A 25,480-nucleotide genomic window follows, 5' to 3' on the forward strand; every position below is an offset into this window, starting at 1 on the left:
TGTCCTTTTCTGCAAGTAATTCGTTCCAATTTTTCTCTTCTTCTATTTTGGATTTAGAAAGTGCCTTTAGTCTTTGATGTAGATTAGCAATTTGCGCATCCTTTAATTCCTCAGATTCTTGAGGTTGATGCATTGTTGAGCCATAAATGTTATCATGATGTTGGTCCATCAGCTCATTATGTTCTTTTTTATCCCTATTCTCATTGTTTTCTTCTTTCTCTTAGATTCAGTGCGTTCATCTTCTTCTTCATTGTCTTCTTCTTCTTTCTATTCATTTCCTTCTTTGTCTTCTACTTTTTCATTTTTTTTTCTCTAGCTTCCATTTCTGCACTGCTTGCTTGATCTTCATCTCCATTGCTTGCTTTTTGTTCTTCTATGTTGCTTTCTCCTTCTTTATTCCCTTATTTTTCTTCAGATGAATCTTCTAATGTCTCCTTGAATTTGACCAATGCCTTTTTTGATTCTTTCTTGTTCTTTTTACCAAGACAAAACTCCTTTGATAGGTTTTTAACTAGCTCCTTATTATCTATCTGTAACAGGAAGCTCTTTTATTAGAGAAATGTTAAAAATTCACTGAGAGAAAAATTCAAATAAGGTAGATAAAATTCATCTAAATCATACTAATGGGAAACAAATTTCAGAGAAAATTGTATGGGCCAAAAAAAATTACACACAAGGAGACATAATTTTATGGGTCAGAGAAAATTATGAAATAAACAACGTAATTTAGATATCAAAAAAAATCAATCAATGCAGATAAGTTCATGTCACTATAATTGTGGTCAGAGAACTTTGGATTCTAGAGAAAATTCATTACAAAGGCAGAAATAAACAGTGTTAATCAAAGAACATAAATAGAAATTTTAGAGAAAATTGATCTCAATTAGTCAAGGCATATACATTATGGGCTAGATAAAATTACACACAAGGAGAAATAATTTTATGAGCCAGAGAAAATTATGAAACAAACAACATAATTTAGATATCAAAGAAAATCTATCAAGGCATATAAGTTAATGTGTTACAATTGTGATCAGAGAAATTTGGATTCTAGAGAAAATTCATTAAAACGGCAGAAATAAACCAGTGGTAATCAAAGAAGCCACATAAATTGAAACTTCAAAGAAAATTGATGTCAATCAGTCAAGGCACATAAGTTATTCCATATAAGATATCGCATCGCAGAGAAAATTGATCTTAATTAATCAAAGCACAAGGAGGGAAACAAACCAATGGTCAAAGAAATTTTAGAATTTCACTGAGAATACAGTGGCTATAGAAATCTAACAGGTCGAGGTGCAAGAGAGTGGATTGGTGTCTTCTGCAATTGTTTGGTCAAGCTTTGCAGGTTCTACTTGGTACATCTTAGGAAGTTAGTTGTGTTACTGTCTTCCTAGTCAATGATATTCGCATGTTCGCATAGCCAATACTGTGATGGAAATTGAAGTAATTAAATTTTGCTAAACACACAAATTTGTAAGTATTATAACTGCAAATTTGAATGGAAATTCTATTTACCAACAATGCAATGACACATTCTGTAACTTTTTCTAGAGTTTTGTGTAATGCTGTTATAGAATCGATCAATGTTGTTGTGATTGCTTCTGGCCAATCATACTGCTTCATTGATTTAAGAGGTTTCGCATACTTGATAAAAATCCACCCTATTGAATTCTCACTTGTTGCAAAAAATAGGATGAGACACAAGTACAAAGTAACAATGATTGCTATATTTTTTAAGTCAGTTGGTTGTTTGCCTTTCATTGCTTTGACCAAGGCATTCGTAAGAACAAGACCAGTGAGCCTTGTGTCCTTTGGGAATCTTCACCTTAGGAATACAGTCTTTGGGTTTTTTAAGTATCTTAATGACATGGTTTCTTTACCACCTTGCAAACCAAAAATCAAGGTCATGTCATTAGTTGTAAAGGTCAAGTTCTTTTTACCAACTGTGAATGCTTTCATTTTTTTCATTTTAACGTTGGATTATTGCAATTACATCATCATCAAATTTCCTAGACTTCCTTAGATCTATCCTTCCAGTGGTTAGAGCTTGGATCAAATACCAGAATGAAGTCTCTTGAAGTCTTTGAAGTTGGTTTGAATTAAATTTAAGGGTTTGAAAAAATGAGACAATAGATGACAGGTTGGATCAGTATTGGATGTTGTAATGAGCTCTCCTTCTTTGGAGTTTAACAGGTTTTTTTCCCCCTTGAGCTTGAGTCTTCTGAAGTTGAGGTATTCATCTTGACGCTTGTTGCTTCATCACCTTGGACTTGTGTTTTTTGGTTACGGAGTTTGTGCTGTTTTGCTGCTTTTTGATCTAAGATCATAAGAAGACTCAGATAGTTTCTGTTTCTTTTGTGGTGTTTCTAATGCTTTGCTGCTTTTGTGTTTCACCATTTCTAGACAATGAAAACATAAAGATGTCAACATTAAATCCCAAAGAAAATTAAACATGCTACAAAAAATTGAACATGTCAGAGAAAATTACACATAAGGGAGAAAACTAAGGTGGCTAGAGAAAATTATACACTGAAAATTAAATGTCAGAGTACTAATTGTTTTTCTGTGGAATACATCTAGCCACAGAAAATTTCCATTCCCAGAGAAAATCAAAAAAACAACATAAACATGCCAAAGAAATCAACAAGGGATAAAAGTAATGTAGCCAGAGAAAATTATAAATTTCAGAGAAACTTAGATATAGACAATAGAATAGGGATGGCAATTTGAACCCGGCCCGATGGGGACCCGACCCCCCGACCCCGAATTTAACAGTTTTTTCTCGAAAAATACTCCCGATAAGCCGGGGATGGTATTCAAAAATAAATCCCCAGTGATATTCGAGTCTGGGACGGTGATACATATTCCAGCCCCGGCCCGACCCCGACCTCGCCCCCCGTCCCGTTTAGCCCCCGATATATATATATATATATATATATATATGTATATATGTGTGTGTGTGTGTGTGTGTTTAGTTTAGGGGTTGGTTGACTCACATTACACTGTCACACAAAAATAGGAACATCCACTCCTCTCTCCCTCTACTCTTTCTTCTCTTCGCAGGCAACTCTCTCTCACTCACTTTGCTCTCTGCAGTCGGTGACAGCTCTCTCTCACTCACTCTTCTCTCCGCAGTGGCGACGGCGTCGTCTCCTCCTCTACGATAGTACGCACACCCTCGCCTCTTTCTCCTTCGCGCCACCGCCGAGCCTTCATACTCCGGCTTTGGTTTCCGCCATGGCAAATTTGGGCAGATCTGAGTAGATCCCGCCATTGTCGACTTCCTTGTTCTTACATCTTACATCTTACATCTCAGATCTGTGTGTTACATGTATGTCTATGTATTACTGTGTGTATGTATACATGCATGTCTGTGTGTTACATGTATGTGTCTCTATCTGTCTCCATTTCTTTTTTTCTTTGTTGCCGTTGATGATGTTGTTATTGATGAAAATGATGTTGTTATTGATGATGTTATTGGTGAGGGGGGATTTTCCGGGGTCGGGGAAACCCGATCCCCATTAGAGGACGGGGGCAGGGGTGGGGGGGTGATGGGTTTCCCATCGGGGATTGGGGACGAGGATGAGGAGTTTTGTAGCTTCGGGGATCGGAGATGGGGAGGGCAATCCCTGGCCCGCCCCGCCCCGTTGCCATTCCTACAATAGAATACTGTGTTTTCGTGTAGAATACATGTTGCCATGGATAATTTCCATTCCCAAAGAAAATAAAAAAAAGCAACATAGACATGACAGAAAAAATTTTAAAAATTGATAAAAATTACATATAGATGTAAAATATAGCCAGGAAAAATTCAAGAAAGAAACATAAATCTAGCAACTACAAAAAATGAAAATGCCAAATAAAATTCAAACACATTCTAGAGAAAATTACACATTCCAAAGAAAATTTCTATTCCATAATATTAAAATGCCAGAGAAATTTACATACATAGCTAGAGAAATTTAAACATGACAGAGACACACAATGGAGAAAAATGATGTGGCTAAAGAAAATTATAAATGCCAAAAAAATTTAGACACAGACAAGAGAGTAATATTACATATAGATATAAAATATAGCTAGAGAAAATTCAAACACATTCTAGAGAAAATTACACATTCCAGAGAAAATTTTCAATCCATAATATGCCAGAGAAATTTACATACACAGCCAGATAAATTTAAACTTGACAGAGACACACAAGGGAGAAAAGTGATGTGACCAGAGAAAATTATAAATGTCAAAGAAATTTAGACACAGACAAAAGAATAATATTACAAATAGATGTAAAATATAGTCAGAGAAAATTCAAACACATTCTAGAAAAAATTTCCATTCCATAATATTAAAATGTCAGAGAAATTTGCATACATAACCAGAGAAATTTAAACATAACAAAGACACACAAAGCAGAAAAGTGATGTGGCCAGAGAAATTATAAATGCCAAAGAAACTTAGGCACAGACAAGAGAGTAATATTACATATAGATGTAAAATATAGCCAGAGAAAATTTAAGAAAGAAACATAAATCTAGCAAGCAAAGAAAATGAAAATGATATATGCCAGAGAAAATTAAACATGGCAAGCCAGATAAATTAATAGAGCATAGAAATTTGAGTGAATTGTATTTGAAAATTACATAGAGAAATACAGAGAAATTAACTATGCCAGAGAAAATGGGGGAATAAACATGCCAGGGAAAATTCAAAGAAAAAACATAAATCAAGCCAATAGCAGAGAAATTCAAATAACAGAGCAATTTATAGACAAAATCACACAAACATCTTCAAAATTAAGTTTAAAACTTAAAGAAATAAAATTTTCAAATTCTTGTAACTTTTTATTACGAAATTGAAACCCTAATAAATGGAAGGATAATATAATATGCAATTAACCGTGTTTCTAGATAAAAACTTGTTGGATTGTAAAAAACTTACTAGAGTGATAATGAAACCCTAATTATGAACTGATATGCCCTAAGATAAAGATGTAATGAGATGAAGATGAACTGAGATGACGATGAATTGAGAAAACGGGTCAGAGAAATTTGTGAAGAATGAATGAAAAAGATTTTGGCAGAGGATAATGAAACCGTAATGTTGATAGTGAAAATGATTGTGAAACCCTAATTATCTTGTTCTATTGCTCGTGAAGATGGTTGGATTTTTGAAATGGAACTGAGTCGTTGAAAGTGGAGTGTTCTTAGTTGATTTGTGAAGGGTATTTTGGTCAAAGAAAGAATTAAAAATGCGCGCGTTCTAATTGAGGGACCTGATACATCATCCCTTTTTTTGGTATCCTCTATCGTTTAAATTACTATTATTAGGGACCTTAAAAAAAAAATTTCTCATTGATTTATAAAAAACACATGTAGGACTAAGGGGTTATTTGGGGTGTCCTAAATAAGTGTACTTTTTGTCTTTTTAGACTAAAAAGTTAAGGGAAAAAATATGGATGTTTGGGTTAACTTTTTAACTTTTTATAGAAAAATGTGTATTAAAAAATTATATAAATAAGTGTATAGGGGAAGTTATAGATGGAATAGCCCGTGCGGTTGGAAGCATGAGGGGCAGCGCAACAGAGGGTATGGTGTAGGAGATTGATTCTCTCATTTTTAGGCATAAATTGGACGGTGCTGTTCAGCCCATGGGGGCCCACAACGGGTCCCGTTTTACTAATCGGAACCGTTGGACGTGTAGAACTTGTCGAGTACTATATGCTTATAAAAAATCATGTTGATTGGATATCAATAGCTATCTGCTCGTGTTAGTTTTTCTTGTCAACTGTTAACTATACACATCCATTTTTTATACAAAACTGATTTGATCATGTAGTTACCGATTTCCGATCAATGTGATTTTTTGTAGGCATATAGTTCTGGACAAGTTCTACATATTGAACGGTTCGGATTATCAAAACAAGACTCGTAGTGGGCGCCCACATGCCTAACATTTCCATCAAACTTAGTGCTTTTATATATGTAATTCTTTTTTTTTCCCTCTCACGGTAGTACAAGATCATTTCAGCTGTGTAAATTGTGTAAATTTTATTTGATGAAAATATTATGTATTTTAATTTTTTAATATTTTTAATTTATGAATAGTTATAACTTTTTTATTTTTTTTTTATAATTTTTTGATTTTTTGATTTTTTTAATACACCCCAAATTAAGCCTAAATTAATTAATATTTCTCCAAATAAGATACCTGATTAATTTTTTCTATTTTTTTTTTCATATTTTAATTAAAAATTATTAATCGGTTCCGAAACTTGTCAGAAAAAGGTGTTCCAAATTGCTCTTCCCTCCCACTGCCTCGCTCTCTCTCTCTAAATTCACAGCGGCGATCGTAGTTTCTGTGTCTTCTGTCTGCATAGAAGGAGAGTTTAGGAGAGAGAAAGGTAGAGAAGATGGACATTGATGGACCTCTCGATTTCGAGTCAGAAGACTTACTTCTCAAATCCCCTGCTCTCACCACCAAAAAAAGGTTTTTTTTTTTTTTTTTTCATTCCCTAGCTTTTAACTTTTATTTATTTATTTATTTTTTCAAACTCATATGTTATTTCGGTGGTGTTTGATTTTCTGGTATTATTTTGTGAAGTAATGAAATGCCTATCCATTTGGAAGGACCATTCTCCTAAATTGGTGAATGATAATTAATTCCCATTTGAAATTTGTACGTTTCTTTCTTTCATTTTTTCTGATCCAAACACTGCCTAGGATAGGGTTTTATCATGTTGTTATCACTGCTATAATTATTGGAAATTTGTTTTCTTACGCTGTGTTTGGTAGGAGGATTTGAGGATGGATTTGGAAAGGGAAAGGAAAAAATTAGGTGAAATGTTTCACCTAGTTTCACACACCTTTTCCCTTTTCTTTTTCAAATTCCTCTCCAAATCTCCCAACCAAACACAAACACAGCATTAGGGTTTTTAAATCCTTATGCTGTGTGTGGTTAGAGAATTTGACGAGAGATTTGGAAAGACAAATGATATGGTAGGTGAAATAGGAATAAAATATACATGCATTTCATCTAATTTTACATCTTTTCTCTTTCTCTTCCCAAATCTTCTAACCAAATAGAGCGTTAGGCTATCTCCAGACCTTACTCAAAATTTTACCCAAATAAGCATTATTTGATTGATACGAACCGCCCACAACCATAAATTGGAGTAAAAGCTTCACTAATGGTAGAATGGTAAATTTGAGAGTCACAAACTAGTATTGAAAATTTTGAGTAAACATTTGAGTTTCCCTTGATAGGCGTAAAAATTTGAGTAAAACTTAATTTGGTACATGTTTGGGTGAAAGAGTGGAGTGTTTTTTGAGTGATTTTACCCAAATTTAAATTTGATACAGGTTTGAGTCGTGAATTGAAGGTGCCTTACATAATTGAAATTTATCATCAAAAGCACTTCCTGTAATGTGATCTTGTTATCTTGTTTTCTTTATTCTTAACTAGTCTATGCATTGCTAATTTTCTTTCTTAAATTGAAGAATCCAGGAGGTATTCACTTTTTATAGTTATGTATACATAGTTAACACCTGTATGTAAGTATATTCGTATATGTCAAAGGTAAAGTTACTAAAGTAATGAGTAAACTATTATTTTGACTGTAATTTTACTCGAACTTTCAATCTCATCCTCCAACTTTTAGGTTTTTTATTTGAGCATTTGGACTTACATAATTTAGTTAATCTAGTTCAACACATTATTGTATGTGAAAAATCTAACTTTGTTTCATTGTTTGTCAACTTGTATCTGTTACACCTTAAATGGAACTTTACTTTAAACTGCCAGTGGTTTCTCTTGTTTAGGCTATAATTTTTTTAGTTTAAACTAAATTTAGGTCAAGTAGGAAGCACATGATGTGTTAGGATAGTTTGTTGAGCCTCCGTTAATGGGTTGGAACATGCGGACTAAATTATGGAAGTTAGAGGGCTCAATAGAAAAATTAAAAATCAGACGATGACATTGACAATTAAAGCAAAGGTCGAGGGATAAAAATATACTTTACTCTCATTCAATGTATCAGTTTTATGGGCAAACCTTCTTCCACCCCACTTTTCATATTATACAAAGTCAAGAATTAAGTGTAAGTTCAAGATTGGAGTATGTTATTTGAAATTAGAATATCATGGTGCTTATTTATTGCAAGATGCATCTAACTTGATGTCATGATTTGTATTAACTTTGCCAGGAAAAAGGTTATAGGTTTGGATGATCTTGTGAATGATTACTTGAAGGAGAATAAAAAACTAGAGATGAAATCAAAACGGGCAAAGGCTCAAAAAGACTATCATTCGGACGAGGATGAGGACAGGGATGATAGAGAAGCTAAACTGTCTGAATGTGTTGAAAAATGCCAAAAAGAGGTACAATTTTTTTTTTCCCTCTTGATATTTGGTTTTTATATTCCTTACTGCTTCTGTTATCACTTATCACTAATATGAAATTTTTTATGTAGATGGGACAAATAAGTGATGAGGATGAGAACTCCATTTGGGGTCTTCAAGTTTTTGGAAATCAGGTATTATCTGTGAGCTAACCAAAACTTCACACATAATTAGTTATATGAGGATTTTGATTGGAATTTTGTAGGCGGGATATATCATATATTATAATATATGCTTCCTCTATATTATTTGCAGAAAACTCGACCACCAGCGGTATTTCATGAGCTTGGAAGCTGTGGGCTTTTGCAGTCTTTCATGAACAATGAGATCAATTCACTGGTTGAGCTTGATGTTGAGAAAGGTTTCTTTTTATATTTTTTCCTTCAAATAATTTTTGTTGACGTCTTTTCAAAGGTAGTGTGTTCTTAGTATATGTATATGTTGCGTTTTTTCAGTGAAATGTTAGTTTGCTGTTTGTGCCAAACTTCGGTTTGATTTCTAAACATCACTAAGTATCATAGACACTTCTAAGAAGGTGCTGTGTCGAACACCGACACTCGTTGAACACTCTATGGACATGCATCGAAAATGTCCTATAATTATTATTTTAAAATTTTCATAAAACCATACATACTTTGGACACTTGGGAAACATGTGTCTATTGTTTAGACACATGACACAATGCAACTTTGAATAAATTGAATTCATAAGTACTAACCCTTCCTTTAGACTGCGTAAATTTAGGAATTCTAAAACTTAAAACTTTCAATTTGTTTATGAATAGAGCTTTCTAAATAGATATTAGGAGTTTTTTTGGTTCTCTCTTTTTATCCATTATGTAGAATGTGAAAAAGAATTTCTTACTAGAAAGTGACCTAATGCACAAGGCTACCACTAAAGCCCATTAAAACCTTACCCTATTACTGGAGAGGCTGTTTTTGTGACTTGAACTTGCTTCACCAGAGAAGTTAACAAGTCTCACCATTGGGGCCAAGCTGCTCTTTTCAGTTAACTATATTAGTAATGTAAAAAAGAAATAGTTAGTTATTATTTTCATGTATATATAAATATATAGTTATTGATTGATACCATGTCCCAGTCGTTTTGGACCTTTTTTTTATTGAAGTATGTCATGTTGGTGTGTCTGTATATGTGTCTTGTATATGTATCCGTGCATCTTAGGTTATGCATTTGCTATAATATTGCAGGAGAAGTTTTCCTTGAGAGGTTATTGGTGAATGGATGGCTCTTGAAATTGGTTTATACATGCGGTCATGCAGAAAAATCCATAGCAACATGGACGTTTGGTTTGAGTAAGTATTTTGTTCTTCCAAGGTCATCCATTTAATAGTTACATGATAATTTTGATCATGTCCTTTTATCTGGATTGTTAGTGTTATACTCTTCGGAGGAAGTGCTTAGTACATCTGCTTGTGACTTTTGGACCGCTATTCTCTCACCTACAAGTGAGGTAATCTAGATCTCTATTTTACTGAGGATGATTTGAGGTGAAGTTTTCTTGCAGCATAGTTTAAATTGATAAGTTTCTTTGGTTAGTATTCTTTACACTACCCATAGTTTATCCATCATCATTCTTATTCAGGTTGGTCTACTGCAGATTAAAATTGACTGGTTACCAAACTATTCTGAACTAAAAGGAGCTCTTGAAATCTATGGTTTTATATTGGATTCTCCATCCAAATTTTCATCCAACATGGAAATTGTCACAGTGGGTAAGTAATTTGACAACTTCAATTTGCTATTTTCTCGTCCATAATACATGGATGGTAGATAAAATGCATGTGGTGGAAAGGGGAAAATTGTATTTACTGTTCGATATGGTTTATTAACTTTTGTTTGGTATTGCTTATGAAATATTGAAAATATTTAACTGAGGAAAATAGTGAAGATTTATGATCATATGCAATTATTTGTTGTCAGTTTGTTAAGATGCTTGGTCATATACTATATAACAACCAGCAAAATGCTAATTCCATGCTTCTTGTGGCCTATAAACCTTGGTAAAAAATTGAATTGTGAATGGGTGATAGTGTGCCCAATTTGACAAAGTGGGCAATAGAAGGCATTTCCTTCTTGTGTCTGTAAACTCAATAATGAACTCATGTTTAATTTGAATGATCTATTATAATTTGCCTGCTCTATAAGAATCGCATTATTTGATCAGGATCAGAAGAACCTAAATGTTAAGTTATAAGTATGCATCAAGGAGGACAAGCATTTCTGGTGTATAGATTGCAGTTCATTTGTTTTTTACTTAGTATGTTGATTGCTACCATTCCTATCGTTGTCCTTGTTAAACTTATATGATAATGATGATTCACATAAGTAATATGATTGTGTTAATGGTTTACATTTTACCTATGTTCTGTGATATTTAAAAAAGGAAGCTTCCCGACATCTTGTCTACTGTTTTTAGCTTACTCACATGGATATAAACTAAATTTGCATTGACATTAGATGTAACATATAGGAATCAGCTATTGTATTGTACTTTTGGACAGAAAAATAAATTTGAACAGTTGCTATTAGTATTGATGGCTTAAGGTCTAACGTAAGAAGCAAAATTTCATACTTCCAACTGAACTGGGTTGAACATTCATTAATGACATTGAGTTTTTCCTCATACTTTTTGCCTATTTTCCCAGTGGTTTGTTTATCATACTTTCTTCAATTCATGTTGTTTCATGCCATATCATTTTGCAGAGCATCTGTTTTATTGCAACATCATATAGTGTTTTCTTTTCTACTAGTTTTTCTCTATGAAAAGATATTGTATCAGTTTATGTGAAATTCTAGTTTTCTATTAGCTTTGATGTTGGTGGTTTTCTCACATCTGCTTAAACTTGTGTTTTAGATTTTGGTTGTGGGGGACCACCTCAAAATATAAGAGCTTGGATCAAGTACGTAGCTTCTTGCTGTCAAGTAAGGTATGTAGCAAATGAAACCTAAAGGTTTTGGTGGTATTTGTTTTGTTGGTGCTGTGGCATTTGCATGGTTGTTTTTTGAGTTGAAAGTTGAGACCCGGAAAATGTTGTAACAGAATCAATTTCTTTGATACTTGCTGCAAAAGATGCATTTCATGAGCCATTGATAGCTATATAAGGATTTAAAGAGTTCTTTGGATGTTGATTGTTGACATGGCATTTTTCTTCGCAGGAGCACATATTCAATCTTATCAACTTCAGAAGTAGAGGAGTTGGTGGTTTTGATTATTAATCTTTTCTTAGATCGACAGCTTGTAGGCCTGTCTGTGATTTTGTATGAATGCATGCTTTCAGTTATTAATTTCTTCACAGACAATGAATGGAATACCAGCTGTGAGACAGTAGCAAAATCTATTGCTTGCAGGTTAGCACTAACACAATTGATTTGCTTAATGTGTAACAATATTTTACGTATTCCCCACTTGCATTCTATTTATTAATGCTTCTATTCCTACACATCTCTTAGAACTCTTATTATGTTTTGGATATTCTTTCTGTAATATCTATATTGTATTACTTTCAAAAAATATATATTAACGTCTATATTGTATTAGAACAATGTGGTCTGAGTCTCATCTACAGTTGGTCATGAAGCTTTTGTGTTGAGCACACATTTTCTTACTTTGATTGCTGAAAAAAGTAGCCTGGCTCTGAAGTTATCAATAAATTAGGTAGGTCTAACATCTACATTATTTGTAAATTTTGTACAATGCCCTCAAGTGGTGAAAAGAAGGCTAAACTACCTGCATGCTTATGAAAGTGGCATGGCAAACATTACCACAGGAACTATTACCTTCACTACTCTATGAACGCAATCTTTGTTAAAGCAACTTTTCTTTTTTTTTACTCATCACTATAAACTTCAATGTAATAAAGGGATTTCTGTTTTCTCATCAGGACCTATGGATGTGGGAAAAATATGTATATGATTATTTGGTACTGTCTTGAATTGTAGTGGTAATAATAACCATGACAAGCCAATTGTCAGACCACCAAGAATGCCGTGGCAAACGTTTTGTTGGATGTGGCAAGCTGGTACAATGTCACAAAGTAGCTTCTGCCTTTCAATATATGAAATTTCTACTGTACCAACACTTCGATATGGCCTTGAACAATTGAGTTTTGTTGCTGGATTAATTATTTTTTGTGAGATGCTCTTGTTCAAGTTCATATCTGAGTAATATTTTCTCTTAATGACACTCGAGTATTGACTGAGGCTTTTCCTATTGTTTTTCCCGTTTAATTTTTGTAAGCTGACTATGCAATATTGTGAACACAGAGTACCTAGGGACATGAACTGCTTGAGAACTGTGGAAAGCATTTCAGGAGTTGATGCACGGAGCAAACACCTCAGACATGCAGTGGCATTTCAAATCCTTGTAGCTTGTTTGGATAACAAGGTAGTCTATATCCGTCTGTCATTTCTGCTGAAATATGCTTGATATATGTAAAATCTCATGTAAAATTTTCATTTATTGGCTAATTTCCTGCTATTTACTCATTATGGTTTCATTTGGCCATTTTAGACAAGCCTGTTAGACATACTGCCTGTGTTTCCACTTCGTTTTCTATGTGTGTCAATAAATTTTATGTGTATATATTTATGTTAAAACCTATCACCTACTTCACCCACTTAAACCTACTCCACTAAACCTAACCCACTACACCACTACCACCTCACCTACTCCACTAAACCTAACCCACTACACCACTACCACCTCCACTTCACCTACTCCTTACCTACTACACACTCACCCTCTTCTATATATAGGAATCATAAATCATTGTAATATATATAACATTATATCAATCAATAATACAATTCTCTATTTCTCTTTATACATTAAATTTTCTACATGGTATCAGAGCAAGGTTAAGCACTTAGTATTTTTCGCTTCACCGGCGGGCGGCAACCTCGCCTTGGCCGCCCGCCGGACCTCAACCTAATCTGCTAGAATTTTCTACACATACCTTGAAATTTCTTCGAGTCCATCACCACTGCCTCTCCTCTCACTGTTGTCCTCCCATACACCACCGTCTCGATCGTCTTCATCTACAATGTTGCAGTGAAGGATCTCAAGCGTGGTTTTGTTGCATCCAACTCGAAGGATGATCCAGCCAAGGAAGCTGCAAATTTCACCTCCCAGGTTATTATTATGAATCACCCGGGTCAGATTGGTAATGGGTATGCTCCAGTTCTTGACTGCCACACCTCCCACATTGCTGTCAAGTTTGCTGAGATTGATCGTCGATCTGGCAAGGAGATTGAGAAGGAGCCCAAGTTCTTCCGTGAACATGCTCTCCTTCCTTTTACTCTTGGAGTGAGGCAGATGATTTGCTGCTGTAACAAGATGGATGCTACCACTCCTAAGTACTCAAAAGCAAGGTATGATGAAATTGTGCAGGAAGTCTCTTCCTATCTGAAGAAGGTTGGTTACAACCCTGACAAAATTCCTTTTGTCCCCATCTCTGGTTTTGAGGGTGACAACATGATTGAGAGGTCCACCAACCTCGATATGATTACACAGCCCAAGAGGCCATCAGACAAGCCTCCTCTTCTCCACATTCTTGATAACACCAACAGCAACAGTTTGACGCATTTATTAGAGAAAAGGTCCAAAGGCAGCTCCTGTCAAAGCTGATGCTCAGCAGGCTGTACCACCTATTGAAGTGCCAGCACTATCCTTGCACATGGGGGGCACCCACTCATTTCTTTATTGTTTTCTTTTACTCACCCATGTGACCCACGATGCAACCTATACTTTTTCTTTTCTTTACACTCTTGTTCCCCACTTTCTTTATTATATATATATATATATATATATATCTTTTTATTATATTATATTAAAAAAAAAAAAAAAAAAAATCTTCATCTCTCCTCCGTTTGATTTCCAACTCCATTATTTTTATTTTTATTTATTTTCTCCAAACCACTTTCCTTATTTCCTCCATCTTTCATTTTTTGATTTCAAATATATTTTTATTATTTTTTCTTTATTTTTCTTTCACATTCTTTTTAATCTTTTTTCAATTCCCTTCATACCATATAGCTTTGCACACCAAATCATATTTTATTCATCTCAGGGATCAACCCCGATCACAATTTTACACCAAAAAAAAAAAAAAAAAAAACCAACAAACAAACAAACCACCACAACACACCCGCACCCACAGTGGGATTTTTCTTCTCTACTCTGCTGCAGGTCTCTTCTTCTTGCTTTTCTCTTGGGTGTCCCTTACCGGCGCTGCCTCCATACTACCCACTCCACCGAGCACGTTCACTCCACCCTGCTCCTCCACTACAGCATATGGTGGACCTCCAAATCGGAACATCACGGTAGCCTTCCGCTTCAGCTCCTTGTTTTCCGCCTTCAGCACACTTATCTCTGCTCGCGCATCCTTATACATGCGCTGGAGCAGCGCCAATTGGCCATTTCAATGCTGCACCTCATTTGTCCTACTCTGCAGCCGGTGCGACAAGTTTGTGACTGCCGTCATCGTCTCCACACAGGACTTCAAAGTATCCTGATTGGCTTCAATGTCAGTTTGCACTGCCATTTTTTGCTCCACAGACCGCATAGGAAAGTTCAACGGAGCAAACCCTGGGGCGTTTGGTTGAGGTTCACTGGCCCCCGCACCAGTTATCTCTCTTGTTGACTCGTTAAGGTCTGGAAAGAGAGTGAGCAGACCACGGGAAGACGAAGCCATTTTCTGGACAACAGAGTGTTACAGAGTGTCTCTCTCAGAAATCTCTCTCAGAAAACAGAGTGTTACAGAGTATCTCTCTCAGAAATCTCTCTCAGACAACAGAGTGTTACAGAGTATCTCTCTCAGAAACCAGAGTGTTACAGAGTATCTCTCTCAGAAATCTCTCTCAGAAAACGAAGAGTTTTTCAGAGTTTTTCTAGCAGGTTTTTGTCTCTGCTTCCAAGCCTCAGCCTCCGCTTCGGTTTATAAAGACCATGACAAAGAGGCCGACACGCGTTCTGTCGATCACGTGCATCGCCGCGTGTCTGGCGCACCTTTTGATGGCACGCCTTTTTATGGATTGGGTCTTTTATTTTTATGTATTTTCTTGTTTTGTAACTCTCTCCAAACTCAAGTTGGTTAGTTCCTATCCCCCTTGAGTTTGCGGGGGCTGTTAAAACCTATCACCTACTTCACCCACTTAAACCTACTCCACTAAACCTAACCCACTACACCACTACCACCTCACCTACTCCACTAAACCTAACCCAATACACCACTACCACCTCCACTTCACCTACTCCTTAATACAACATTAGGAATCATGAATCATTGTAATATATATAACATTATATCAATCAATAATACAATTCTCTATTTCTCTTTATACATTAAATTTTCTACAATTTATTTTCTTCTATGCAGGTTACTGATGCAGAAGTGATCCTAAGATCACTCATCTCGATTAATGTGAAAGACAAAAGTTGTGATCTTTTCAAAATGTACATTTTCTTGGTTCTTACTGAGAACTGGCTTTTATCTAACCCCATGCTAGAAGACAAATCAGTGATATACGAAATGTGGGGTGTTTATCTGCGCAACTGCTCTTGTCAGATCACCAGCACGGATTTGAGGTCTTATGCATCAAAGGTGTGAAATTTAACTCCCCTTTCATCTCTTTATACTCTGGTGATTCGTTTATGAAACAATTTTGCCTTGCAGGTCCGTAGTAAAGCTTCGTATCTTCTTCAAGGCCAACAACAAGTGATTGCTTTTAAGTATGTACTCTCCTAACCCGTTGCATACTTGAAATATTCCAATTATGTCTCAGGCTGATCAACTTGGTCATGTCTGCCGTTGCTGCTGCTCTCCATCTACTTATGAAACTCGGGTGAACTGCCTCATTTGGTTAAGCCAAGCCTAGGGAAAATCAGCTTATTCGTCTTGTTAGGACTTTTTTTCTTTTTCTTTTTTTAATTTATTGATTTTCATTTTTATTTTAAGGTCCTCAAGCCTTGAAGAACCCCCCTTTTTTTTTTTTTTTAATTTAAAGAACAAAATTGAAGAAAAAATAAGAAGTTCTAATGATGGAAATAAGTGAACTTTTGCCAAAAAAAATTAGTTTTATTTTCACAATTTTACTTGTACAAAAACCAATTACAGAATTGATGCAACCCTCTCACATGGGTATAGAACCTACAAAAAGATGGGATGAGGATTGTGTCTTGTTTAGTGATTGGCTTATGTGTTTCTAAACTTTTTCTTATTTTTTATTTGCATTTTTTTCAAATTGATCTATTTATTTAATTTATTTTAGGTTCTTCAAAGACAAATTTGAAAAAAAAAGTCATTATAAGACAAAAATTAACCAGTTTTTTCTCAAGTCGTAGTAAAGTTTGCTGTACTGGGGAGTGGACTAGTTTATTGCTTATTCATGATCATAGTTTTGACATATTCATTGTAATTCAATTACAGCAGTTGCACTGCAACTTTCATTATATTAACAATGCTTCGCCGCATAAAGTATATACTTGAAATAGTCAAAATATTATCTGACTAGAGTCCCTAACATTTGAGAATTGCAGGGTAGTTTGAACGGGAAGTAGTTCAAAACCTGCAACATCAGACCTAGTGTGGAACTTCTACTCGAGTCGACTCCTTTTTGTCAAGTTGCAGAAATGAGACATGTAAAGTTCAGCTGGTTGAAGTTCTTGTTAAATGGCATGTTGTTCAGTCATTTTTTGTGTTGCAAATGATTGTTCTTTGCTGGATATGTATGCCTTAACTCTAGAGATGATGTTTATGCTACTCATATGTATAGTTAGTGAACTTTATTAATCCAATAGTTCTTACCTAGATTCATTTCTATGCTTTTCCAAAGATGATTATTGAGATATAATGCTGACTTGTAATTCTATACAAATAAATTTTACAATTTCTTTTTTTATACACGAGTTGTCCCTATCATATTATTGAAGCAACGGGGAAAATGAATTTACTTTTTCTATAGGCATGTTTGAAGCTAAAATTTGAAAATTTGAACTAAATTTGAAATTTTCTTAGAAATTAATCTTTTGCAAAAGAATCACATTAAACATAGCACTTTTAAAAAATTGAAATTATTTTATTCTTATGTTATAATAGGATTATTGTCATTTTGTTTATTACGGACTCTAATTAGAAAAATGTTAGAAAAATGTTGGGAGATAAAAAAAAAACATATTTAGCCTCTGTTTGGAAAGTAGGTTGATTTTTTGGCTTTTTTTGTTATTTGAGCTTGGGTTCAAAAGCTTGGTTTGGGAAGGATTTTTTGATTTTTTGACTTTTTTTGTAGAATGTAATGATTATGGGTTAGATGTGATGTTTTGTCTGTTGTGGCTCAAATAGCCTATTCTGTCTTTTGTGGCTCAAAGAGCCAAAAGAGTCCAAATGAGCTCTTCCCAAACGACACCTAATTATGTTTTTAAAAATATTAGTAACCAAGTTTTCTTATGACTTTTTGTTTGCTAATTAATGTGATATAAGTGCAATGAATTTTACATAAATCTCACTGATATTTAACAATTTTTAAATTTTTTTGCATCAAGTAATAAAATAAATAAATAAAAAATTGACGTACTTTTTCGGGATAAGAAATCCATGACAGGAACATGGATTCCATTTCAAAACAACCAAACAGACCCTGTGTTGGTGGTTCAGATTCAAAATCACGTCCGGTAACGTCTTAATATTTAAAATCAGGTTCGGTGTTTTATTTTTGCACTTTTGTTTCGCTTCACTTTGCTTCGGTGAGCCGTTAGACTTCCGAACCTCTGCCGAATCTGCTTTTCCTTTTACTTCCCTCTTTGGCTCGTTCTCCTTCCCTTCGATTCTCAAACGCAGAAACTCTCAGAGACAAAAATTAGGGTTTTGATTCTGTCTTCTTTAATAGTCAGTACTTTTATCTCTTTATATTTTGAATAATTCACAGTGCATTCTTCTATAAACCCTAGATTTTTTTTCGTCTAGGGTTTGTATTTGAATCTCATCTCTTAGGGTTAGGTATTTAGGGATTTGAAGGACTATGAAAGGGAATAGAATGGCAAAGAGGTCTTCTTTTGGAAGCATTGTGAGGAAGAGACTGTCTGATATTACCAATTCAATTCCACAGCCCAAATCCCCTATCCCTCATAAGAAGGTCTCGCCGCCAGATTCCTCGGCTAAGGAATGCATTGATCATCTTGTCAAGGTATAATCCTTGTGGGTTTACTTCAATTTTTATGTAGATTAATTTTACATGTATTCCCTACACTATCGTCATTTTTTCTTTCATTTATTTAGTCCTAAATTTTCTGATTTCACTTCGCGTGATGCAATTGGGGACGATTGTACAGATCTATTTAGTCTTAAAGTCTCTGATTTCAGTTCATGTAGTCCAATTGAAGGTTGATTTGATAGACAAAAAGGGTTCTTTCAAATTTTGAATAATTTAAACCATACAATGCTTTTTTTTTTTTTTTAATTTTATTTTTTGGCACAAGATAGCAGTTAGTATGTTAGTAGTTAGATTATAACACAAGCCAACGTCTCTACATAGACTCAAACTTGAAACTTCACCTCACTTGCCTAACCTCACCTCACTCACCTTGGCACATGAGTGTGCTCTCCATGACCACTTGAGCAATTGCCCGGGGTCAATTTAAACCATACTATGAACCACTCGTTTTTCTTACTATTTCGAACAAATTACACCCCCACAACCATGGGTGTTTGGTTGTATGGCTAAAATGTTTAAATTTTAAAATGACTTTTTTGACAATTAAATTGTGCTTCAACGTGAACCATTAATAATTTATACAATCGTCTCCAATTATATGCTACATGAACTGAAATCAGAAACTTTAGGGACATGAAATTGACAGTTTAGGGAAGAAATAGAAAAAAATGGTGATAGTTTAGGGGATAAAACCTAAGAAGCACGAACACTTCTAAAAAGGTGGCGTATCCATGTCATGTCCGTGTCGGACACCGACACTCATCAGAAACTCTCCCAACATGTGTCCGACACTCATCCAAACGTGTCCTAGCTTTTTATAAAGAATTTAGAATTTGGACACTCTTCGGACACTCTTTGGACACTTGAAAGACATGTGTGTCCATTGACTAGACACACGAAACTAATTATAGGTTTGAACAAAACAACTTAGAATAAGATGATAAAAGAAAAATAATGTCAATTTATAAAAATTAGTATTATATTGTATTTATTTATTGTCTTAGAATGACGTGTTCATATATATGACATACAATAAATATATAAAATTATATATTCTGTGCGTATCACCCACGTATTGTGTCCTACATTTTTTGAAAATTGCCGTGTCTGCATGTCTATGTTGTGTCACGTATCCGTGTCCGTGCTTCTTTGGATAAAAGTGAAATTAACCCTTTTATGTATGTTGTCTTCTTGGCATGATCAATTACCTTACTTGGTTGTTCTTGTATTGATATATGAACCAGGAAAACATAGCACTGGCAAAACTCGTTGCAGACAAGAAGTATGTTTTTTTTTTTTTTATTCGTTATTTTGGACTTCAAGTTCTTTTTCTTTTTTTCTTTCCTTGTATGTTTATCAGAGGGTTTCTTTATATTTGGTTCAACAGTCAAATCATTGAATTTACTGGGATAGAGTTGCAGAAGATGCGAATTAATCTTCAGAAAATGCAGCTGCAGAATTGGAACCTTGCTCAATCCAATAGCCATATATTAGCGGTTTGTTTTTGCTTTAATTTCAGTTTATAGTCTTCTTTTTCAAAATTCATGCATAATATTTTTTTTCTGATATTGAATGTATTGCATTAATTTTTCAGGAGATTAATTTATGTAAAGAAAAGGTAAGCTTATTCTGAACGCTTCTCACATTGGGAATTTCCAAGCCCATTTGTTCATCAAGTGCTATCGACTGATTTGGTAATGCTCATCACAGCTAAAGGCACTTCAGCACGATAACGTGTGCAAGGATGCGCTGCTTAAATCAAAAAATTTGGAACTGGGGGTTAGCTTTCATTTTCTAATCTATAAATGATATGATCTGCAAATTTGGAGTTTCACATGCATTACAAACTTGGTACTTAAGATTATTCCTTATGCACTAGTTTCTAGAGAAGTTATCTTAGATGGAGGATATGATTTTTCTTGCCAATTTCCAGTCCTAGAACATAAGATGTGAATACTGCTCTGAATTAAATATTCAGTGGGAAACTAGGGTGTTGTTTGATAGTACTGAAAACCAAAAATTGAAAGTTCAAAATTAAGTCAGTCTGAAAGCTGAATGCTGGAATTTTTAATCTAAAAAATTGTTTGGTATGTACTAAAACTTACATTCTGAATTCAATCAAGCTGTTTGATATGTACAACAAACTAAAGTTTGAAAATTATAGTAATTTTCCACATCTTCATATTGTGGTTATGGGTTGGTAGTAGAGATGCCCATGAATTGTTTGGTTTGGGTTAATACTAATCTCATAACCGAACCAAATCATGTTATGTTCCAAGGTTTTGGACACAGGATTGAACCAATCCTTCACAGGAACCGAACCAAACCAATCCAATAATGTAGCTCAGGTTTGTTTGGGTTAGACACATTGTTCCATCATACTTACACATGTGAATCATTACTTTATGAAAACACAACCTCAACTACAATCTTATATTACCAAAAATTTATAAATAAATAAATCAAAAATAAATGAGTGCAACAAACAAATATCTTGAACAGGTCAGAAAATATTTCTATAAAACTTATAAGTCATGTTGGGCAATATAATTTTACTTACCTTATAGTTGATAGTGATGTGGCGGTAGCGGTGGTGGTAGCGCTTAGACGGTGGTGGTTGTGCAGTAGTGGCGGGTGGTGGAGTGGTTGTGGTTTAGACTGTTGAATTCTGAGATGACAAACCATCTTTGATTTTGCAGGGGAAAGCAAAGACGAACAGTCAAAAAAACTGCTCTCAGGTGTTCTACTGAACTTCTCTTGAGTTGTCTGCTATTTTGTTAGAATCATTCTCATTTCTGTCTCCTAGGTTGGCTCAAAGGAAGGGGAGGAGGCAGTTGATGAACTTACATCTAATGATAATAGTAAACTTTGTGAAGGCCAGAGAAGGCGCCCAACAAGAAGTCAATGTAAATTTGGATCCTCAAATAGTTAGTTCATTTGAATATTTTTTGATGTCTTTTTCTTTTTATCTATTTTTTTTCTTTTTATCTAATGATGATAGCATTTATGCTTGCAGCGATGGGCCCTTCGACTACATCTAAACAAGTTGCAGAAAAGGAGACATCTGAAAGCAAAAGGTTGGTTTACACATCTTCTATTATAATAGAAAAATGCGGATTTCATTCATAAAATGGGTTCCATGAGCTATGCAAACCTGTGTTGCGGTTATAAGTTTGCTCTCGTAGACATTGTACATGCAAGGTGCAACAAAAAATCAACCAAGGTTCAAAAATATCACACTTCACAGCTTATAACAATGGGGAGAAACAAAGATCAAATTAAGACAATTGAACAAATCTTCACTGTGAGAGATAAATAGTACAAGAACAAATTGGAGTTTGAACACAAACCCAAAGAACACACACTCTCTCTTCCTATCTCTCTCCCCTTTACATCTTACCCACACTCATTAGAAACAACTTGTGCATAACAAGTTTAGGTGAAATAACAAAATACAATGAATGTGAAACCCTAGCTGTATGAACAAAAAATAAAGGTGCACAATTCTCCAATAGCCTTCTTGGGAATTCGAACCAACTACATTGGAAATTTTAACCATCCCAACAATAACTATCACGAGATGCATCTCTAATCCTTAAAAGCATGCAAGTTATGGTTTTCTTTTCATATTTTTAATTTTTTTTTTAGCATGTGCATGTGTGTAATTGTTTCTTAAAGCGACTTTCAATATAATTAAAAGCATGTCACTTGCGCCTTTTGTTCAGACGTTGTTTGAGAAGACAATCTGCTAGGTTTAGATACCAACAGCATGAACCTAATGAGGACCTGTTTGAGATAGAAGATGCGAAATTTCTACTTGCTCCGACTCCATTTGGTTCACCTATCAGAAAAGAAGAGAACGATGAAAATTGTGCCCCAGCAGGATCTGACGCTCGAGAATCACAAAGAACGTCTCTAGGCAGACCAATGCGGAGAGCAGTTCAGAAGGTTCAGTCCTACAAGGAAACTCCTCTGAATATCAAAATGCGGAGGTCAGGATGAGCTTACTCCATTGTTACTTAATCGTTGGGATCCATGGACTGACTCGGTCATCCTTTTGTGTTCTTGTTTTGCTAATATTATTGTTTTTGTAGATTATGGAATCTCTTCTTAATTTATTTGGGTATTATTTGTCAAGTTTCTGTAAAAACACAACTGATTTATTAGGCTTCTGCGGAATGCTACTTTTGTTGATCCGAAGTACTTAACACGATTAACCATTTACTAAGAGAAACCTTGTATGATTGACTGATTTGTTTTTTTTGATAACAAAACTTTCATTGGTATGATGAATTTTGATCAAAACCCAATAACTGATTTTTATTAATTTTTTATTTTTTATTTTCCCGCTCTAAATTTTGCCTATCTTCATCCAAATTCAAGTACCTTTTTAGTAAAATAGTGATATTTCAGTAAAATATTCGATTTGATCACTTTCCTTTATTTTTAAATGTCCAATTTTATATTAATATTCAAGAAATACTTTTCAATTAAAAATAAAATAAAATATGTTATGGTCACGTAGAATTGCCATTCTATACTTTTATTAGTAATAAAAACAAAACAAAAAAAAATCAAAAATCAAAAGAGCTTGTGAAGGTGTCACATGTGGTGGGGCATAAGCATACGATGAAGTATAAGAGAGTCCCACTTTAAATTAATATAAAAGTAAACTAAATTTTATAAAAAAAAATATTCATTAATTATTGTATAATATATATGGTTATTATGTTTGCCAAAGTGATCTTATAATGATTTTTCTTGTCTATTCTTTTTGCTTGTGAGGATGACTTCTTCAGGATTTTTTTTTTTTTTTTTTTTTTTACACTCAATACATATTTAGGGATGGGATTAGTGTCATGTGGATCTTATCCTATCTTTAAAAAAATCATTAATAACCTTAATAACTATAATTATAATTATTGCTCTTTTCATACCTTGTCTCTACTATTATTATAACTGTTATTTCATCCCATGCTTTGGTTGTTATCTTTTATTCAATAATGTTAAGAATACCGATAAATGTATCGATAAAAATATAAATTAGACATAATATTATGTAGATCCCACATTAAGTGATGAAACCCATGTGCAATTATATACATAGCCGTTGGGAGTTATTACTTGATAAATTGGTAACTTAGTGCTTTTTGGTCATAATTTTATATACTGATTATTTTTCTCGCTATATCCACTTAAAAGACGGGATTTGATAAATCAATGTGGTAACAACACATTTGATAGTACCATTCCAAATTTCCTAGTTTGAAATTGATTTTTGAGTAAAAGATTGTTTGTAATTGTCTCATATAAAGTTTGAAAAGTTAAGATGAATGTTTAGAAAGTTTTACTTAAAAATGAACCTGTTCTAGATGTTTAGAAAGTATTAGCTAATTTTTTTTTTTAAGTTTTACCATGAAATTTTTAATTCAATAATGAATGGAGCAGAAGCATCTAGTTGAACTTGATACACAATGGATAGAGATTTAAGAGAAAAATATAAAATTACCACATCGATGGACCCAATTTCTTTTTTCCCTTAGATTGTGCTTTATTTAGGTTTTTCTGTCCTTAGGTGAACATGGTTATGGCCTAGTTGTGCCGGGTTATTTTGAAATGATGATTAAAAGTCATATTTCAACTTTTAATCCATTTTGAATTACATTATCTCATATATTTTTTACATATTTTTTCAAAAGAAAAAAAAACCAAAAAAACCAAAAAATTAGTTTTTAATCATCTTTTTAAAATATAAAATCAAACGTAACATAGTTAATCAACATAATAAAATTTCAAAAATGATGTCAAGATAAGTTGTTTCATCCCTATAATATTAATCCTATATATGCAAGCTTATGTGATGATGTGAGTTTGAAATCTCATTTTGATCCTGACCATCAACTGCTGACTACCTCGATAAATATGGGTCGGAGATTTCATTTTCGATAAATTCCCAAAAAACAAAAAAAAGGTTTAGTAAATGTAAGATCTTATAATATTTACCAAGATGGTCATTAAAGGTGTAATAATAGCCTGGTCCAGTCAGGCTGGGCCAACGGGCCGGGCCGAGGCCCAAAATAGAAGGCATAGGTCCAAGGTAGTAGGATGGGCTCGAGTCTGGGCTTAACCGGGCCGAAACGGGCGGGGCCGAAAAGGGTTTTGGGCAGGTTTCGGGCCGCCCAGGAATTTCGGACCATTTTTATAGGCCTAATGGTCACTTGTAATTGTTAAGACTAAAAATCAATTGAGGATTATTGAATAATTACACCTAGACAACATAGGAGTACATATAGGAAATTGCACGCACAAGACTTTCTGTCTTTAAATTTTTGTCTTTTGTTTTGGTACACTTTTATTTATTTGATTATATAAGAGTCTCAAATTATGTATTCAATAATTAAGATTTTTTTTTTTTTTTTTGTTTCTTCTCTGGAAAGTGAGGGGAAAGAAGAGATAAGAACAAAATGCATTTCATGCAAAGAAAAAATAACAGAACAGAACAGAAAAGAAAAGAGAAGAAATTAAAAAGTCATTTAAACTAAGAAAATGCCAAGAAGAATAGAAAAGTCAGTTTTAACAAGGTAGCAGCCTCACATTTAGACCAGACCACCGTTCATGTTCAATACAATCCTCTAATAATTATTAGGATTAATTGGTAATAATCACTTAATGAATATCACTTTACGCTCTTAATTTTAAAATTTTACATTTAGATCTTGCAACTATTAAAATTATTTCTTTGTACAATTTTTAATAGTTGACAAGTCTAAATGCATGGCTTAAAAATTGAAAGGGGCAAGTGATATTTAATAATAGCTAAATGGAGTAAACTATAATTAACCCAAATTATTAAT

At 34.1% G+C, this 25,480-nt stretch overlaps 2 protein-coding genes and 1 pseudogene across 10 annotated transcripts; all 3 read left to right on the plus strand.

The window, feature by feature from the left end:
- The first annotated feature begins 6,204 nt into the window (after positions 1-6,204).
- On the plus strand, positions 6,205-17,237 carry LOC114322367 (actin protein 2/3 complex subunit-like protein). 2 transcript variants are annotated; one of them, XM_028269657.2, is made up of 13 exons: positions 6,205-6,489; positions 8,204-8,378; positions 8,471-8,533; positions 8,655-8,760; positions 9,608-9,712; positions 9,794-9,870; positions 10,018-10,132; positions 11,275-11,347; positions 11,577-11,768; positions 12,684-12,804; positions 15,797-16,021; positions 16,094-16,149; positions 16,957-17,237. In XM_028269657.2, exons 1-13 carry the CDS (start codon positions 6,413-6,415, stop codon positions 16,964-16,966), a joined length of 1,395 nt encoding a protein of 464 aa, XP_028125458.2. In that variant the 5' UTR covers positions 6,205-6,412; the 3' UTR covers positions 16,967-17,237. The 2 variants fall into 2 exon arrangements, with proteins under 2 accessions (XP_028125458.2, XP_028125457.2); XM_028269656.2 differs by having other exon boundaries at positions 6,239-6,489; positions 10,003-10,132.
- LOC145804623 (elongation factor 1-alpha pseudogene) lies at positions 13,386-14,228 on the plus strand (annotated as a pseudogene).
- A 759-nt stretch (positions 17,238-17,996) lies between the features above and the next one.
- LOC114322368 (uncharacterized) lies at positions 17,997-22,854 on the plus strand. Of its 8 annotated transcripts, none has more exons than XM_028269661.2 (9): positions 17,997-18,599; positions 19,871-19,908; positions 20,014-20,122; positions 20,221-20,244; positions 20,337-20,405; positions 21,326-21,364; positions 21,433-21,532; positions 21,643-21,703; positions 22,352-22,854. In XM_028269661.2, exons 1-9 carry the CDS (start codon positions 18,435-18,437, stop codon positions 22,626-22,628), a joined length of 882 nt encoding a protein of 293 aa, XP_028125462.2. In that variant the 5' UTR covers positions 17,997-18,434; the 3' UTR covers positions 22,629-22,854. The 8 variants fall into 8 exon arrangements, with proteins under 8 accessions (XP_028125462.2, XP_028125459.2, XP_028125461.2 ...); XM_028269658.2 differs by having other exon boundaries at positions 18,005-18,599; positions 21,433-21,553; XM_028269660.2 differs by having other exon boundaries at positions 18,005-18,599; positions 21,445-21,553.
- The last annotated feature ends 2,626 nt before the right edge of the window (positions 22,855-25,480 follow it).

The sequence above is a fragment of the Camellia sinensis genome, chromosome 12 (genome assembly GCF_055761805.1).
Source record: "Camellia sinensis isolate YWXY chromosome 12, ASM5576180v1, whole genome shotgun sequence".
Lineage (NCBI taxonomy): Eukaryota > Viridiplantae > Streptophyta > Magnoliopsida > Ericales > Theaceae > Camellia > Camellia sinensis.

Bases quoted from the DNA above. Each gene is read 5' to 3' on its own strand.
- LOC114322367 (XM_028269656.2), top strand. From the start codon at position 6,413: ATGGACATTGATGGACCTCTCGATTTCGAGTCAGAAGACTTACTTCTC. The intron at 8,534-8,654 runs GTATTATCTGTG...TATTATTTGCAG, and splicing joins TTCAAGTTTTTGGAAATCAG to AAAACTCGACCACCAGCGGT. The intron at 9,713-9,793 runs GTAAGTATTTTG...CTGGATTGTTAG, and splicing joins AACATGGACGTTTGGTTTGA to TGTTATACTCTTCGGAGGAA.
- LOC114322368 (XM_028269658.2), top strand. From the start codon at position 18,435: ATGAAAGGGAATAGAATGGCAAAGAGGTCTTCTTTTGGAAGCATTGTG. The intron at 19,909-20,013 runs GTATGTTTTTTT...TTGGTTCAACAG, and splicing joins AAACTCGTTGCAGACAAGAA to TCAAATCATTGAATTTACTG. The intron at 20,406-21,325 runs GTTAGCTTTCAT...TTGATTTTGCAG, and splicing joins CAAAAAATTTGGAACTGGGG to GGGAAAGCAAAGACGAACAG.